The 17,072-nt window shown below is 34.6% G+C and overlaps 1 protein-coding gene across 8 annotated transcripts in view; it reads left to right on the forward strand.

The window, feature by feature from the left end:
• The window catches only part of IPO11 (importin 11), a 194,424-nt gene that overhangs the window by 88,900 nt on the left and 88,452 nt on the right, over positions 1–17,072 (forward strand). For all 8 annotated transcript variants that reach the window (XM_027605740.2, XM_027605743.2, XM_027605744.2 and 5 more), the window contains 2 exons: positions 4,381–4,496; positions 13,100–13,176. In XM_027605740.2, the coding sequence (XP_027461541.2) occupies positions 4,381–4,496; positions 13,100–13,176 (193 nt within the window). The remainder of the gene's footprint in view (positions 1–4,380; positions 4,497–13,099; positions 13,177–17,072) is intronic.

Below are 17,072 nucleotides of genomic sequence, written 5' to 3' on the forward strand. Positions count from 1 at the left end.
GATGACTTACTTCTGAAGGAAAGAGTGAATATGATTTTGGACATCTTGACTTTGAGGTGTCGGGGTTGTGCAGAGGGTAGAGAAAAATATAAAATTTCAGAGTGAACCGGACTGTGTAGGTGTCATTTGAATGGGTATAGTGAATTATATTCTGATGGTGAGAGGATAGAGAGGGAAGAGCTTAATGCCAAGTCTGAGAATATCTGGATCCACATGTGCTCGAGTGGTTTTTATTGGCCTTGCCCCGAAGCATGGTAGATTTTCCAGTGGGGAGATCTCTAAGTTAGTAGTTACTACTTGACAATTTTCTAGTAAGTTAAAAATTGGGGTTTTTAAAAAACCTTTCTCAGGCACCCTAACAGTTTTTTTGAATATTTGTGGATGAGTTTTACAGTTATAAAGTCCTACATAAGGCAGTTTCAGATAGATGAATAGTGATACAAAAATTTTTTTAAAGCACTTTCTTTTTAATAACTGTCTCATGTAGCATCTCTTCTTATCTACCATTTAATTCTTGGGATCTTCTGTGACGATTATGTCCCTTTTACAGAGGAGGCTACAAAGGCTAGGATATGGTTACTGCTCTCATAAGTAACAGAACCAAGAGTGATCCCACATTTTTTGCATTATATCTCTGCCAGAATGTGTTTTCAGGTTCAGTTTGAGAGTTTTGTGACCGAGGTGTGAAAAAAAGCAGCGTCTCTTGTTTCCTTAGGCAGTGTCACCTCAGGAAGTGTTAGGAAGCCAGAGTAACCTGCAGGGAATGTTTATAGAGTATATTGTAGGGCCTTTTCCTTTAATCATGACTGTTCTGTACCCTGTGTTTCTGTTTAGGCCAAAGGTGCAGGGTTCCAGCCAAGTGGTCATCCACCCTTCTTGAAGAAGGCCTACAACGTTTAATATTAAAATTGAGACTGTAGCTTAAAATGTGTTTTTCAGTCATATGAGATTATACTAAGGGTTATTGTTCAGTTGCATTTTGTAGATAACACTGCCATCCTTGAGCTTTTCAAACAACAGGGAAACATTAGTGTATTTGTATGTTTTTGTTTTCATTTCATTTTTTACATTCTGGGAACCCAGGCTAGTAGTCTCTGACTAAAGAGATCATCCTTTGATCCTTGACCACTTGCTTTTGTTATTATTATTTTTTTGTAACCTGTGAAAAATTTGAAGCATATACAGAAAAAGGAAGAACAGTATAATCAATCAGTCCTTAGGTAACTATCACCCAGCTTTGAGAATCATCAGTGTTTTGTCTATATAAATTTAGGGCACTGAAAAGCTGATTGTGAGGGTTGAAAATGTATGGGAAACTTACTAATTGTGACTTTTTCCTCTAGGCTATAATCTACCTGGGTTGTTTTGTAGGGGATGATCCACATTTTTTGAGGTCTTTCCTCAGTAAAAAAAATCTTCCAGTTCCCTGTCTCTTGCATGTTTACAGCTCCCTGTTGTCATATAGTATCGCTCCTTTTGATTACCTGGTGTCTCCCTCTCTCATTGTCTTGAGAGCATTTGCTTTACCTTTTCAGAGGATCGAACAGGGCCAGTGGTTTGTTTGTGGACTTGCATGAAATCTTGGCATCAAGATTTGTGAACACTTTGTGGAGGCCCTCTTAGTTTTCATACCTGACCTTTAACCTTCCCCTTCCCAAGCCGAAGTACCTGGCACTACCAGTTTTTGAGTTTTTTGGTGTTTCTGTAATGTAAATCAGGCTGCTTCTTGCCATTACTTTACTGCTGGCTTCGAGCTTTGGTTTTCCTTGGTTTTCCAAATTTGCTAAGTCAGTTACCACTTGTCTTTCCAGCTTTTATTTTTTCTTATGCTGTCTTTGTACTTATGGTTATAGGTCTTGAAGGCACATCCTCCTAGTTTCTTTCAGTGGTTCTGCATGCATTAAATCTGTCAGCTTTCTCCAGATGTTCACATAATATTGCTAATGCTGAGTTGTTTGGTGTAGCTGGAACATAGTACAGAGCTTGGGTTTAGGGTCAGGAAGACCAAAAGAACATCTCCTGAAGTTTGGAGCAAGGAGTGTTATTTTTATTTTAGAAAGGTAATCAGACGAGATCGGGTGCGTTCAGAGTGGTATGGCCGTAGACATAAAAAGGTAATCAGGGTGCCAGTGGGGGCAGGGTTTGGAATGGAGTAAAACTAAGGTCAAGGAAAGTAGTTGCAGACTTTCTGTTAACCATGAAGGAGATGATGTAGATCTGAAGTAAAAACTATAGAAAGAAGGGAGAAGATTTGAAAAATGTTAGACAGAATGAAGGATTGTTTAGATGTTGGGTGAGTAAGAAGAGGAACCAGGAGGTGGTTGAGATAGCATTTAGCACTAAGTAGATAGTGGTTCAGGTCACTTGAGTTTGGAAATGCAGGGAGAGGAATCAATTTTAGGAAGATAGTGAGTTGGTTCAGTGGTCCATTTAAGAGTTTGAGCTGGCTTCTGGTTGATGATGTCCTGTAGCTATTCACTGTGTTTGGAGTTCAGAGATTGAGGGTTGGAGGTAACAGATTTGGACATTTTCAGCATGCAGATGGCACAGGAGAAGGCAGTCAAAAACAATACCCTGGGGAATGCCAATATTTAGGGGGTATTCTTTTTTTTTCCCCCTTAACCTAAAAAAAAATAATAAGTATAAATTCACAGGCTGTTGCAAAGATAGTACAGAGCATCCTTCGCCTCATTTTCCCTTTTGTCTTATATAATTATAGTATAGTATGATTTCTGCCCTTTGAAGCATTTCTGATAATTTTAATAACTGTTGAATTTACTTTTGAGCTTTTGTAGTATTGTAGACAGTGTCCTCTTGTGATTATTTCGTAGTGTTGCAGACAGTGTTTTGTAGTTTATAACTGTGGGTCAAGAGAATGTTCAAATTTATTTAAAACTGACTATCTGGGATTGGACACATTCTTCAGGCCATTAGACTACAAAGGTGAATGTCTTCAGGCTTTGACCCGAGAGAGTCTTACATGTTTAGCAGTTGCTTACTTTGATATGTCTAAAGCTAGCATCTTGTGCTTATTGGATGTGTGCTAAGTAAGTAGATGGATTCTAAGTTTTCTAGGAAATTTTAAGTCTACTTGATAATAAAAATGAACTTGACTGGTTTATCTTAATGTTCTTTGTGTTGTTCTATTAAAGATTGAATTGTAGAGACTAAAATTAAAGTAAATTTTAAAATCCAGTATACTACTTTGTTAATTGTGACATTTTAATAATTCTCTTTCTTTAAAAACATCTTTAATGAGGTCTTTCAACTGATTTTTAGTTACAGAAAGGGTCACCCTTTTTAAAGGATTAAACTTTATGTATTTCCACTGAGGTAGCTGCCCCACTAATAAAGATGGAACTCAGTATAAGATAAATACATGTAGAATTTGTTGCACTGTAATTTATTATAAACTGTATTGATATTTGAATTATTTCCTAAATAAGGGAGGTGTTTGATACTTTATTGGTTTCCTTTCTGTGTTTATCAGATTACAGAGATTATTATGGATCAGAAATTGACTTTTTATCCATTTCATTTTCTTGTAGAGCACTTAGACTTAGTGTGCTTCCCTGAGTCAACCTCTGTAAGACAGTTACTAGGCAAATTAGAACTTGAGATAAAACCCCCTCTTCTTCCTCCATCTTTGTGTTCCTGGGTCAGTAATACGAGCAAAAATTGTTCATTTAAAAAAAAAAAAAAGCTTACAAAACCAAAGACAGAATCTCCTCCTTTACCCTCTTCCAGCATCCTTTTCCCGTTCCCATATTTAATTAGTGTTAATTTTTTCTATATGCTCCCTAGAAACATTTTTATGCATATATCTCATATGCATATAGGTAGATATTTTAAAAAATTCTTGGACCTTGTGCAATTGTTATACACACACTTTGCGCCCTTTAAATCCAGTTAGTAATTATTTTTGAGGTTGTTTTCATTCCATGCCTAATCCTTTTTCATTGGCTGCTCAGTATTCTGGAATATGAATGTACTGTGATACAGTTATTTTACTGATGAACATTTTGATTGGGTTCATTTAGAGATGATTTATAGAATTTAATATAGCAGTGTTAGTACTTCTTAAGTAGAGAAGAGAAATTATATGTGGAATCTCTTAAAACGAACAGATGTTTATAGCCTTGGTGCATATGGTTTTATTACCATTAGGCAATTGAATAGTATTTTTTTGCTACTTGCTGTTCAGTTGTAAACAGAACTAACCTTGTTTTAGAAGTGCTGTAGTTAGGACCATCCCAGAAAATCTCATTGATTTATTTTTTATAAGTTTGTTTTAGGACCTTTTTATATGATAGGTTATTTTTTTGGTGGGGGTGGGATCTTAGAGTGTCTTATGTTAAGTTTTATTTATACTTCCCATAGGGATTAGGAGCAGACAGCAAGAACCTGTACCCTTTCCTGCTCCCAGTTATTCAACTGAGTACAGATGTTTCCCAGCCTCCACATGTTTATCTTCTGGAAGATGGTTTAGAATTATGGTAAGAGGAAAAATTTGATACCCTGGACTCCCCCCCTCCCCCTGCAAGCCTTCCATACTCTCGTGCCAATAAAGCAAAGGTCATGTAACAGGGCTTAAAAATTCAGCATTTAAAAATAAAAACATGAAATCACTTTCCCTGAACTGGGTAACATAATAGCTCCATCTATTCTTGGCAGCTGTCACTCAGTGTAGGCTCTTAGTAGTCAAAGTTCAAAGGGCAAATTTCAGTAAGAACTTGGCTGCATTTAATATTTGTGAATTTGAAATGTAAAATGGGGAGAGTGCAATAAATTTTCAAAACTAAAAATGACTTAAAACTTGCAGCCTGTTAAATGGGATGTTTTGGGGGGTATTGCGTTATTTTTCAGCCTCTTACTACCTTACCCAGTAAGTACTGAGATACTATACCTCGGCCCCAAATGCTGAGGCTACTTAGTCTTGACTTTGACTAATTATTTTACCAAGTGAGTAGTATGTCGTGTTGAAAAGTGAAAAGGAAAAACTCTGTTTCTGAGGTGGATCCGTACCACAGACCTGTAGCAACTGGCCACTATGTAAGGAACTGTGCCAGAACATAGAAAATCCTTTTGCTTTACTAAGCTTATCTTATGCATAGCAGCAATTTTCTGCAGGGCCAATTATAATACAGGAAAGGCTTAAACATTCTGATATATAAACTGACTTGAAATTAAAAAACGAAAATCAAGAAATAACCATAGAAAAAGTGAACATTTCTGGTTTTCTTTCTTCCTCCTCTCCCTTCCTCCCTTCATTCCTTCCTGCCTTAGTGTTTTCTTAGATGTTTAGAAATGAACATTTTTTTGATTTCTAGAATTGGTGCAAATTATAGATTTGCAGAATACTACATGAACAGTTTTAAAACAGGTAGATACTCGGGGCGCCTGGGTGGCTCAGTCGTTAAGCATCTGCCTTCTGCTCAGATCATGATCCCAGGGTCCTGGGATCGAGCCCCGCATCGGGCTCCCTGCTCCGTGGGAAGCCTGCTTCTCCCTCTCCCTCTCCCCCTGCTTGTGTTCCCTCTCTCGCCGTGTCTCTCTCTGTCAAATAAATAAATAAAATCTTTAAACAAAATAAAAGTAAAACAGGTAGATACTCAGTTCACACGTTCTGGGTTTCTCATGTTTTCTGGGTTATGTTGTTTGAACTTAAACGACTTTGGATGGTTTGATTGCAAATTAGCATGTGTTGAATCCTTTTATATTCATATGTTTTTATTTGTACAGGATGGATTACTCTAGATCAGATGTTGGCATACTTTTTCTATAAAGGAGCAGACAATAAGTATTTTAGGCTTTCCAGGCTACGTGTTCTCTTATCCTAACTATTCACCTCTGTTGTTTTCATGCCAGAGTAGTCACAGATAGTATGTAAGATGGCTGTGCTCCGGTAAAACATCATTTACAGAAATAGAGTGTGGGTTGAATGTGACCCATGAGCTACAGTGTGCCAATCCCTACTCTAGGTTATAAATTAGAACATCAGTCTCTGGCACATTTCTGTAAACATGTATCTATATGATGTTAACTATTAGAAAAACTAAAAATATTAGCTATAGTAATGAGATAGACTCAGATACTTAACAATATATTAGCGTATATGTATATATATATTAGTAGACTGAGTATATTAATGTGTTTATTAAAGGTCTGTAGATTTTTTTTAAGGATTACATGAACAGGTAATAATAAAAGTCCTTGCTCTGTTAATAGTGATCTTTTTAGTTATATGTAAACAAAATGAAATCATTAGAATACTTGAGAATTTTTTTTGCTTTTGTTTTTGTTTTGCCAAATTGCAAAGAGTACAAAGAAGTTAATTTGGCCTGTGGAGATAATAGGAGGGGTTTCAGTAAAATGGTAAGAATAAGTTAGAATTGAAATTATTTAAGTACAGACTGTGAGCATTGACAACTTCGGGAGCATTTACTATGAAGAGGAGTGTAGAAATTGGGCAGCAGTTGGCTGGTGTGGGGGAATGCAGGGTCTGGAGGGTTGGATGAGCCTCAAGAGTGATATAATTGGAGGCAAGAAGGGATGGGATTTAGCCTATGTAGGGTTTTTTTTGTTTGTTTGTTTAAATAGCATCGGGGATACTTCATTTTAACTGGAGGCAGGAAGATGGATTTTTGTATTACAGTGGGATGAGATAGGAAGGTGCTCGATCAAATAGATACATTTTCTCAACTAAATGTGAACTGTAGCCATCAGCATGGTGTTAACGGCTGGAGTTGAAGTCTGTATAAGATACGAGGGATTTGTGGAGAAAAAAGATGTAAAATAATTATCTTGGAAAATGGGAATTTGAACTTACTAGGGATAATCAGTAGCAAGAGATGTTTGTGGTCATATATACCAAGTAAAATTCTTCAGACTGTTTATGTGGGTTTTTTTCCCCATCAAGTTTATTCCCTCATTCTTGATCTAACATGCTAGAGACTTGTCAGTGTTAACTAGTCTTCTCAAAGAACCAACCTTTGGATTTGATTCTCTTTGTTGTATTTTTGTTTCCTGTTTATTAATGCTCTTATATTTATCATTTCCACTTTCTACTTTAAGTTTTTGTCATGTGACCTACCTTCTGAGATTCGGTTCGGTAATTTTTTTTTCTTCTTTCCTAATATGAACATGTAATACTAGAAAATATTTTTAAGCAGGATTTGAACAGACCTTGCATTTGAACAAACCTGCATAAACAGGTTTTTTGTTTTTTTTTTTTAAAGGAAGTATATAGGGTAATGGAGACTGGTCAACAATAAGCATCAGCTATATACCATTAATTGTAATATGCTCTTCATTATTAAAAAAAACAAAAAAAACTGGTTTGATTGCCTTTTGCCATCCACTTACGAGATTTAGAACCTTAAAAAAAAAAACAAATCCCAAAACCTCTCTCTTTAAAAAACTGATTTCCTGAAATAAACTTTTCTTGCTAGGGTGAATTCTACTTTTAATATGTCATACAAGTCTGTTTTCTGGTATTTTATCAGATTTTATTTTTTCCTTTAATTATAAATGAGTTGGATTGACAGTCCATATTTTGTGATACTGACTTCATATCACTGTCATGTTTCTTTTACCAATTTACCAGTTTTTAAAAGTGATTTTCTTTTTCATACTGGAGTGATCTCTGTAATACAGTAACTCGGATGATTTGAAAATTTAGTAATAAAGGGAACTGAAAATGGATTCATGGCAGTGGCTGGGGAGTCATTCATAGTTTGGTAATATTCTGAAATTGTTTCTTAGTTGTTAGTTTATGCATACTTGGGTTTTGATTTTCCATGTCTGTTACAGTTTGGGTACTTAATACCTTAAGATACTAATAAAAAAAAACCCTTACATTCATTTGCCTTATCTCTGTTATTTGCAGTTTTATTTTTGTCTTACCTCTTTTTAAAGTACATTTATTAGAGATTTTTCTTTTTATTAATGAATGTGAAAGAAGTACATGTTAGATTTTATGAGTTTTCCTATGTTTCTGTCCTTTTATTACTTTATTTCTCCTTCAGATTTTTTTACTTTCCTACACATAGCTGGGTATATTTTCTTAAAGCTATAAAAAATTGTTACTTTATTACCTTTGTTTTTCTCAAGTGCTAAAACATGTAAAGCTATGAATTTGTCTTGGCTTATAACTGCCTATTTCCCTAAAGTCTTGATATATAATGTCCTGTTTTTTATTTTGGTGGTAGCATTATGGATTTTTTTTTTTTAAAGATTTTATTTATTTATTTAACAGAGAGATGGAAGGAGAGCACAAGCAGGCAGAGTGGCAGGCAGAGGGAGAGGGAGAGGCAGGCTCTCCGCCGAGCAGGGAGCCTGACGTGGGGCTCGATCCCAGGATCCTGGGATCATGACCCGAGCTGAAGGCAGCGGCTTAACCGACTGAGCCACCCAGGCGCCCCAGCATTATGGATTTTTAATGTCTCCTTTGACTCAGTCTCATTTATTTTTTGCTGGTACTAAAGTATATGATTGAGGTCTGGACTTATTGCATTGTAAATACAACATATCACTTGTTCAATTTTTTAAAAATTAATATGAATTTTAATGACTATAGGCTTTGCTTTTGTAGCATATTCATATCAATAGTAATGATGATATAAAAGATGCAGACTTTGTTCTTTCTAACTAGTGGGTTGTATAGTTCAAATCAGTGTTTTACTTTTTAATTTTGACACTGGTTTATTAAAATACCCATCTAATTTTCTTGTGTCAGTGTCCCTTTTTATTTCTAGCATTTTTTTTTAAACTGGTCAATATGGTTTTATTTCAGTATTTCATAAACTTTTAAATAGAATCATGTAAAAAACAAACATTTCCAAAAGTGCAAGATAGTAGAAAGCTAATCAGTGCTATTAATCTTTCCATGCAGACAATCTCTTGCTGAGCTAAGCCATACAAATTCTGTAGCAGGGAATACGTATAAAATGATACTCTACAGATTTTAAAAATAGGGTTGGTCAAGAGATTGCACATGATACAACTGAAGTAGTGCAAATAATATACAGCTAAGAATTTAAATCAAACTTACTATCCTGTGTACTGTACAACCATGATGATACCATAGGTGGAGAGACAAGATATAAAGCTCCTTTACAGTTGCCTGCCCCTCACTATCAGAAAACTATTTCTAGCATTCTTGATCTGTAACTTTTAAAAGATATTATTCACTGCACAAAATTTTGGTATTTTTGTATATTGTTAAAATATTTAATAAATAAACACAGTATTTAAAATTTAAAATATTTTCATGAAGCATCATATGTAATAGGTATGTATTCATTGATTAACTTTTCACCTTTTAATTATTTTGCATTTAAATTTTATCTGCTATATCATCATATGGTTTACTTTATTTAGATTTGACTTATCTGTTCAAGATTTACATTTTAGCTTTTCTGTTTGAAATTTACTTGTGTTTCCTATACAGTTCAAATTTTTATATTTTGTATTTTAACTTAACCAGAGATGCTTTACCTCAAGAGAACTTTCATGCTCTTATATTCATTTGTTGAATTGATACACCTACCTGTCTTTTTACCTGATGCTCCATGTTTCCTATATTTTTTGTTGAAGGGTAACATTAAAATTTACATTTCTCTGGTGAAAGATGTTGGTACATATAACTTGTCTAATTATTCATCAGAATAGTAACTTGTCTCTTTCCTAAGTGCTTTGACTTTGTCGCTCTTTTCTTCCTTTCTAATTCTTCATTTGAAGTTGGAGTTAAATGCTGTCGTTTTATTTTTAAGTACTTTAAACTTTTCAAGATTTTTTTCCTTTTTAAAATGCTACGGCTTATGTTGTGGAAACGAGCATAGGTAGTGAGACTGACAGTGATCTGAATGTCTTTTTCCTAAGGTAATGACATTGGGAGGGAAAAATTCATATGGAATTTTAATTTGGATCCAATGACAGAGTTTGAAACATCTTCTGAGATTTAGATTGTGCCCGTCAGTTTTTTTCTCACTGAAATATCATGACTGGATTGTGGTTTTTCTTTTGATTTCATTGTTATTTTAAAGGTGAATAGGATAAAATTTTTAAAGTCTTGTCTTTTGTTTTATTCTTTAAAAATGGAATCAAATCCTGTTCTTGTTGATCCGAGTTAAAGTGTCTATAAATATCATTGCTTGTATATGTGGCACGTACTTCATTTTTGGGGTGGCTGGTTTCTCGTGTCCCCCTTCCTCTTACCAATTTGGCATTTAAAATTTGTGAAATAGGGGCCCCTGGGTGGCTCAGTCGGTTAAGTGTTTGCCTTCAGCTCAGGTCATGATCCCAGGGTCCTGGGATCGAGCCCCACATCGGGCTCCCTGCTCTGCAGGAAGCCTGCCTCTCCCTCTCCCTCTGCCTGCTACTTCCCCTGTTTGTGCTCTCTCTCTGTCAAATAAATAAGTAAAATCTTAAAGTAAAATTTGTGAAATAGTTCACAGATTAATAAGAAAGTCATATTATTTGTAAATATTTATAACTTAACATAAAATGAAAATACATTTCCTGTACCCTTGTTAAGAAATGGGATAGTAAGAATGTCTTTGAAGCCCATGGTGTGGCATGTTTGTTGAATTTTCCTGTTTTCATTTCAGGGATGACCCACTGTACCAATTTTTTTTGTTTTCATTCCTTGGTTTTCTTTCTTGTAATGTTTTTAAAATCACGTGTGTGTGTGTCTTTTTAAACAGTGTATTCTAACTTCATATAAATTTTATAGCTTGTGTTCTAACTTGCTTATTTTTTTTTTTTTGCTCCCTGTTCTAAGATTGATCCATATTGATGAGTTTAATGGTATGAATGTCACAATTCATATACTCACATATCATTTTGGTTGATGTGCAAATAATGCAACTGAACATTTGGTACATGACAATGTTTGCAGATGTATGAGACCTTATTCACTAGGTCATAGGTGTGTGCACATATACATATTTGACTTTTTCAGATAATAGTTACTTTCCAAGTGATGAGATCAGCTTCCTCCCACCAGCAGTGTGCAAGAGTTCTCATTATTCGTAGCTTTGCCAATACCTATTATGTCAGATTTTGGAAATTTTGCTAATCTGGTAGGGGTAAAAGTGTACCTTGTTTTGGTTATATTTTACATTTTCTTGATTACTAGTTCAGTATCTTCTTACATTTTTTATAGTCAGGTTTATTGACAGTTTTTGGATGGATCCTCTTTGGAATGCTGGTTCATGTGCTCTCTACATTTGTATTCGATTAACCTCTTGGGTATATTCCTTTGGACTGTTCCCTTTTCAGTTATATGTATTGGAAACAATCTTCTCCCAGTATGTGACTTACATTTTGACTTTTTTTTTTTTTTTTTTTAAGATTTTACTTGTTTAAGTAACAAGAGACAGACAGAGGCAGAGACATAGCGAGAGAGGGAACACAAGCAGGGGGAGTGGGAGAGGGAGAAGCAGACTTCGCGTGGAGCAGGGAGCCCAATGCGGGGCTCCATCCCAGGACCCTGGGATCATGACCTGAGCTGAAGGCAGATGCTTAACGACTGAGCCACCCAGGCACCCCACATTTTGCCTTTTTTGAGGCATCTTTTGATACACACTAATTGTTAACTTTAATGTAATCATATTTATCTCTTTGTTCCTTAATCTTTCTTTAACTTAAAGCTCTAATTATGTTCTCCTGATGTTGTAAAATAAAAACTTACCCCTTCCCATATAAAACTCCAGTTAATTTCTGTATTTCATGTGAGGTAGAGGCCCAGTGGCTCACCACCAGTGACTGAATTGTCCAACCTTTTCTTAACCTGGGAGTTGCCTCTTTCATAAACGAGCAGGTCTGTTTCTTGTGTTACTCTGTTTACCATATTAAATACATTGATTTTATAGTAAGCCGTAATATGCGGTAAAAGAAGTGCCCCCCCACCCCCCATGTGTTTTTTTTTTTTTTTTTTCTTGGCAAATTTCTTGTTTGTTCTTGGTCATTTGCCTTCCAATTCATTTTAGAACTTAGCTTTTCTAATTTCTAGGGAAAAGCCTGTGGGGATTTGAATGAAGTTTTGATTCTGTATAACAATTTAGAGAGAATTGACATCTTTATGGTGCTGGATTTTTGTATCAGTGACTCTTAGAGTAAGATCTATTTAAATCTTAGGTATTTGTTTTGATGTATAGAAATTGAGCTGATTTTTATATACAGTGTATTGATATATTCAGCAACATTGTTGAAGTCTCTTAGTGATTAAAGTACTTTTTTATGAATTCTTTCTCCCTCTCTTTTCTGTCAGTCATATCTTCTGTGAATAAAGACTATTTAACTTTTTCCTTTCACTCTTGTGTCTTTTATTAATTTCTTTGGCATATCATGCAAGGACCCCTCCATACATATACTCAATAGATGTGAAGGTAGACAAGATAAAAAATAGAGGATATTTTTTGAGGTGTGATTGTGTTTTTCCAAGAGAATGGTGTCAAATGTCATCATTAGGTGTGTTTTCTACAAGTGTTTGGTAGGTACTCTCTTACCAGATTAAGGACTTATTTCTGTTTATAATAGGATAAGAGTTTTGATAATGAATGTTAGATTTTGAATAGGATCCCCTCCTCTTTTCTTGCAGCTGTTTTGACAATCATGTTTTTTCTCCATTAACCTCTTGGGTGGGGAGTGAGGTGGTAAACCAGCTGCACACTTCTGTGATAAACTACAACCCATATATATTTTATTTTTTATACATTGATTCTTTCATATTTCCCAGTGTCTGTTGAAAGGACACATGAATAACGTGACAGAAAAATAAAAACAAAGCAATTTTTGTTTCTCCTTGACCATAATCATGCCTTTGCTTTATCATTATAATTTTATTGTAAATATTTTAGTATGTAGTTACTTCCCTTACTATTTTTGCTGTGTATATGGAAATCATAATAGATGGTTTATAGATGGGTTTTAAATTTTGACGAATTTGGTAATTTTTTTCCTAGAAAGTTAACTTTCATAACTTTGTGTATTGTCCATTTTTCTTTCTTCTTTAGATGGGACAATTTTAGTAAGTTGTATTGTTAACAGCTTAATGGTTATAGAAAGAGACTTAATCATCTGTTTTTCTTCCTAGGTTAGTGACTTTGGAAAACAGCCCATGTGTTACACCAGAGTTGCTTCGTATATTTCAGAATATGTCCCCACTTCTTGGTATGTGTGAAAGTGTAAAACACAATACTGTTTTTGAATGCAGCGATAATTTGGGGCCTGATAGGTGACTTTAAATGATACCTTCCATTTTTATAGAAGTTCCTCGTATTCACAAACAAATTTAATAGTGTTTTAATAGTTTTTAGATATGTTTCCAATAACTTTTTAGAACCATTTCTGCTTATTAAAGAGTAGACACTAAATTTACTAAATAACTAAAAACAAAAAAGTGTTCTTGGAAAATTAATTCCATATTAAGTTTGAACTTTGCCTGATAAAGTTTTTGTTTCATAGCAGGTTCTGTGAGGTATTTAAAAGACTGTATTGTAAAGCTGCTTCTGTATACCATGGTATTATCCAGTTTCCTTTACAAAATGATTTTATGCTGTCACTTATTCACAAATGAGCTCTGTACATATTTCTGATTTAGCTAAGGTACCAACAACATGAAGACTATTAAATATTGGCAGATCATATTTATTGTTTATTACTGATGTATAGAGATGCAAAATCATGAAGTGTAATATTCTAGAAGCATCATTTGTGGCACTTGGGATGGGAGAACTGGACACTGTGCCGGGAGTGGGGCCTTAGTCTCTTTGGCCACCTTGGATGAGATCTAATTCGGTTTTTTTTTTTTCCAATCTGAACATGTTTTCTGATGATAATTAATACTAGAGAATACTTTCCTGTTACATGTCACCTACCATTCATAAGTATGTAATACCTTACATTTTAAAAAACATAATATTTTGTTTATAGAATTGTTTTGTGAGGGATTTTACCAGTGGATATTCACATTTAAACTCTCTTGGAGTAATATAAGGATTGTATACAGTGCTGTTTATGGGCCTTTATGATTCTTTTTCAGTCTGCAGAATACTATAATTTATAAAATGTAAAAATTCAGTTTTTTGCATTCATAGTAACCATTCTTCAAGAGTGATCTATGAAACATTTTTAATTCCTTCATTAGAACTTTGTGTCTACTAAATATTGTTGGGAGAGGGCATTTACAGCAATATCTGAAGACTTTTTTTTTCCTGGGAATTTATTTGTAGTGAGTAGTTTTATTAGAGGAAAATATTACTGAGGTATAATGTTACACCAGAAAAGTAGATTTACTTTTTCACAGATCAACAAATGTGGACTAAAACACTATTATAACTGATTAGAAAACATCTCATTTGCTGGATGGTCATAGTGGGTAGATAATGTAATTAGTCCTTCACATTTTCTTTATTTTCTATTATTTTCCCCCATTCAGAATAGATCTCAAATAATACCAAAATACCATCTGTTTTCTGATAAAGAACCACTTGCCATTTATCATCTAGTGTCCCTATAAAATTGTTGGAAAAAATCCCAGAGATGAATACTGTGGCAATAGACCAGTCACTTGTTGCTAGTCTTCTAAAAAAGTTTTATCTTTCTTTAAGAAACCATAGGGAAAGATAGTGGAAAATGTCCTTTCACTCCTTTAACTCTGGTGAAGGCCTTTTAGTTGTACTCCTCCTAACTTGGAGACCAAAGATAGCGTCATTCTGGGTAATCCACAGTGCTTCTTTGTACTTGACCTAGGAATAGAAACCTCAACCAGAGCAATTGTCAACTTTGTCCTGAGCAGGATTCAGCCATTTGTACTTATGGGTGACTTTATACAGTGATTTCACTTTGCCTCTGTTATTTGACCCCAAATTCAGCATGCCTGACCTTTACAGTGTAACAAGAGAAGGATTTGTAGACAGGAAAAAGAGACTTAAACAAAAAGTATTGACTAGCCCTACTAAGACTTTATGACACTATTTTGAGTGTAGATTTAGGTAAACACTGTAGTACAGTTTAACCATAGAAAGCTATGTAGTTGATGCATAATCCTTACAAATCAGTAAGGACTTCTGTGTATTTAGAAAAGTGTCTGGTGGGGCACCTGGGTGCTCAGTCGGTGAAGCATCCAACTCTTGATTTCAGCTTGGTCATGATATGAGGGTTGTGAGATTGAGTCCTGCATCTGGCTCCACCCCCAGTGGGGAGTCTGCTTGAGATTCTCCCTCTCCCTCTGGTCCTTTCCCTGCTTGTACAGGTGCGCACACATGCACATGCTCTTTCTCTCTCTCTAATAAAAGTAAATCTTTTAAAAAAAGTGTCTGCCACATAGTAAAGATTATTTGTTTTGCAATTATATGTGTTACTATTACTGTTAATATTACTGCTATTTTAAAAGAAAAAGCAACCACAGTCAATGAAGGATTTGTTACCTAACTAAATCAAGAATTACTAAAATTTCATCCTTGTGATAATTGATACTAGATTTAAGCTTTTTTAATATTCAAAAATTTTAAAAATTCTGTATCTTACAGATAGTAACAGTGAATATAGATTATATGGAAGCTATTGAATTAGTTTGTTTCCTGCTTTCTCTTTGAAAACAAACACTGTAATTTGTTTTATGCATTATGGTATGTATATTTGCTTCGATAAATGAAGAAATTCTGTTTACACATTATATCTGTGCATGTTTAGTATACCTTGACAACAGTGTTACCTTTATTCTTGAGTATCATATTCTTGAGTATCACAAAACTAATTTTTACATGTAACATTTTGCATATACATTATTTTATATTAGCTTTAGAATTTATTTTGAAATATAACCAGAATATTTATTTTAATCTTTTAAGAATATTGATCAAAATGAATACTTACTTTTCTTATCAGTGAAAACATATTCTTTGTCATTATATTCATGATTTTTTAAAAAAATTATTGAATATGATAGCTATTACTTTTTTATAAGTAGAAATAAAGCTGTTGGCAGGAATTTTCTCATTTTCATGAAGGGGGGAATCGGAGGGGGAGACGAATCATGAGAGACTGTGGACTCTGAGAAACAAACTGAGGGTTTTAGAGGGGAGGGGTGGTGGGGGGATGGGTTAGCCTGGTGATGGGTATTAGAGAGGGGACGTACTGCATGGAGCACTGGGTGTTATATGCAAACAAGAATCATGGAACACTACATCAAAAACTGATGATATAATGTATGGTGATTAACATAACATAAAAAAATAAAGTTAAAAATAAATAAAATACATAAGACCAACAATATTGAATACTATTTAGATGTTTAAGTTAATGACTTTTAAGATATGTTAAGTGTGTGAACAAATACAAGGCTAAAATTCATTTTATATCCTTTTTCCTAAATGTAAGTAGAACCAGAGGAATTTAAAGTAGAACCAAGGGGCACCTGAGTGGCTCAGTCGTTAAGCATCTGCCTTCAGCTCAGGTCATGGTCCCAGGGTCCTGGGATCGAGCCCCACATCGGGCTCCCTGCTCCGCGGGGAATCTGCTTCTCCCTCTCCCACTCCCCCTGCTTGTGTTCCTGCCCTGGCTGTCTCTCTGTCAAATAAATAAATAAAATCTTTAAAAATTAAAATAAAAATAAAGTAGAACCAAAAGCTATCACTAAAAATAATTCTGATAACTTCTAAGGGCTTGTTTTTAAAATCCTTTAAATCTGTTTTATAGTGTTAATTTACTTAGTATTCTCATTACTTTTTTTTTTTAAAGCTTTTATTTATTTATTTGATGGAGGCAGACGGTTAACGACTGAGCCACCCAGGCGCCCCTGATAGTTACATTTTTAAGAATATTTTTTATGTGTAAGTTCTTACAGGAGAGCAGATTGAAGACGAGTCCAAGGATTGAGAATTATCTAAACACAGTATTAAAAGTTTTTGGAGTGAATAGGACTCTTTTCATAAGTAGTGTAGCATATCCAGTGCCAGTGCAGTAGCACTCAGTAAATGCTTATTAGTGAACCATTTAAGCACATGTAAAAATATGATGGTAAAATGATTCAGTTCCAGGGCGCCTGGGTGGCTCAGTTGTTAAGT

The sequence above is a fragment of the Zalophus californianus genome, chromosome 5 (genome assembly GCF_009762305.2).
Source record: "Zalophus californianus isolate mZalCal1 chromosome 5, mZalCal1.pri.v2, whole genome shotgun sequence".
Lineage (NCBI taxonomy): Eukaryota > Metazoa > Chordata > Mammalia > Carnivora > Otariidae > Zalophus > Zalophus californianus.